The sequence below is a fragment of the Penaeus monodon genome, chromosome 23, assembly GCF_015228065.2.
Source record: "Penaeus monodon isolate SGIC_2016 chromosome 23, NSTDA_Pmon_1, whole genome shotgun sequence".
Lineage (NCBI taxonomy): Eukaryota > Metazoa > Arthropoda > Malacostraca > Decapoda > Penaeidae > Penaeus > Penaeus monodon.
The window spans coordinates 40,988,291-40,988,921 of NC_051408.1; the positions used below are offsets into that span (position 1 = coordinate 40,988,291).

At 70.7% G+C, this 631-nt stretch overlaps 1 protein-coding gene across 1 annotated transcript in view; it reads right to left on the minus strand.

The window, feature by feature from the left end:
• Positions 1-631, minus strand: part of LOC119588306 (RING finger protein nhl-1-like) — a gene marked incomplete in the record, with an annotated part of 50,140 nt that overhangs the window by 6,119 nt on the left and 43,390 nt on the right. The window contains 1 exon segment of the mRNA XM_037936999.1: positions 1-631. Within this exon segment, the coding sequence (XP_037792927.1) occupies positions 1-631 (631 nt within the window).

Sequence of the window (631 nt, forward strand, 5' to 3'; positions counted from 1 at the left end):
TCGGACTTCGAGGTGGACGGCTTCGAGTCCGTCCTCATGAAGCGGTTCCGCAGCTCCTCCGTGGAGAAGGCGGCGCCCGTGTTCTTCTTCGGCGACGCGGCTCCGTCTCCGGAGTTGCTGTCGGTGCTGTTGGAGCGGGACAGCTTGCGCTCGTACGTGGTCGTGTCCAGCGTCCGGGGGCTCCTGTTGCCGCTGGCCTTGTCTCCGACGGACGAGTTGGAGGACGAGCGGCTGAAGGGGTACGAGCGGTGCGACACGCTCGTGTCGACGCTCGTCTTGCGCGACGGCGTGGAGCCATTGGCCCCCGAGGCGCTGTAGTCGCGGCGGCGGTCGTCCTCGCGCGTGACGGACGACGACGGCGAGTGGTTCGCCGATGACCTCGGGGAGGTGGAGGTGCGGTCGCTGCGGCTCTGGCGCTCGTCCTCGCGGATGGAGGACACGCGCTCGCCCGCGGGCTTGGGCGTGGTGGGCGTGCTGGGGGTGGAGGCGCCGGAGGGGGTGGCGGCGGTCGCGCCCCCGGAGGTGGACTCGGCCGCCTTGTTCTGCTTCTTGATCTTGTCGATCTCGTCCTCGTTGCTGGTCTGGCGGGCGGGCTTGCGCTGCAGGGGGGTGACGGGGGGCTTCGGCGCCG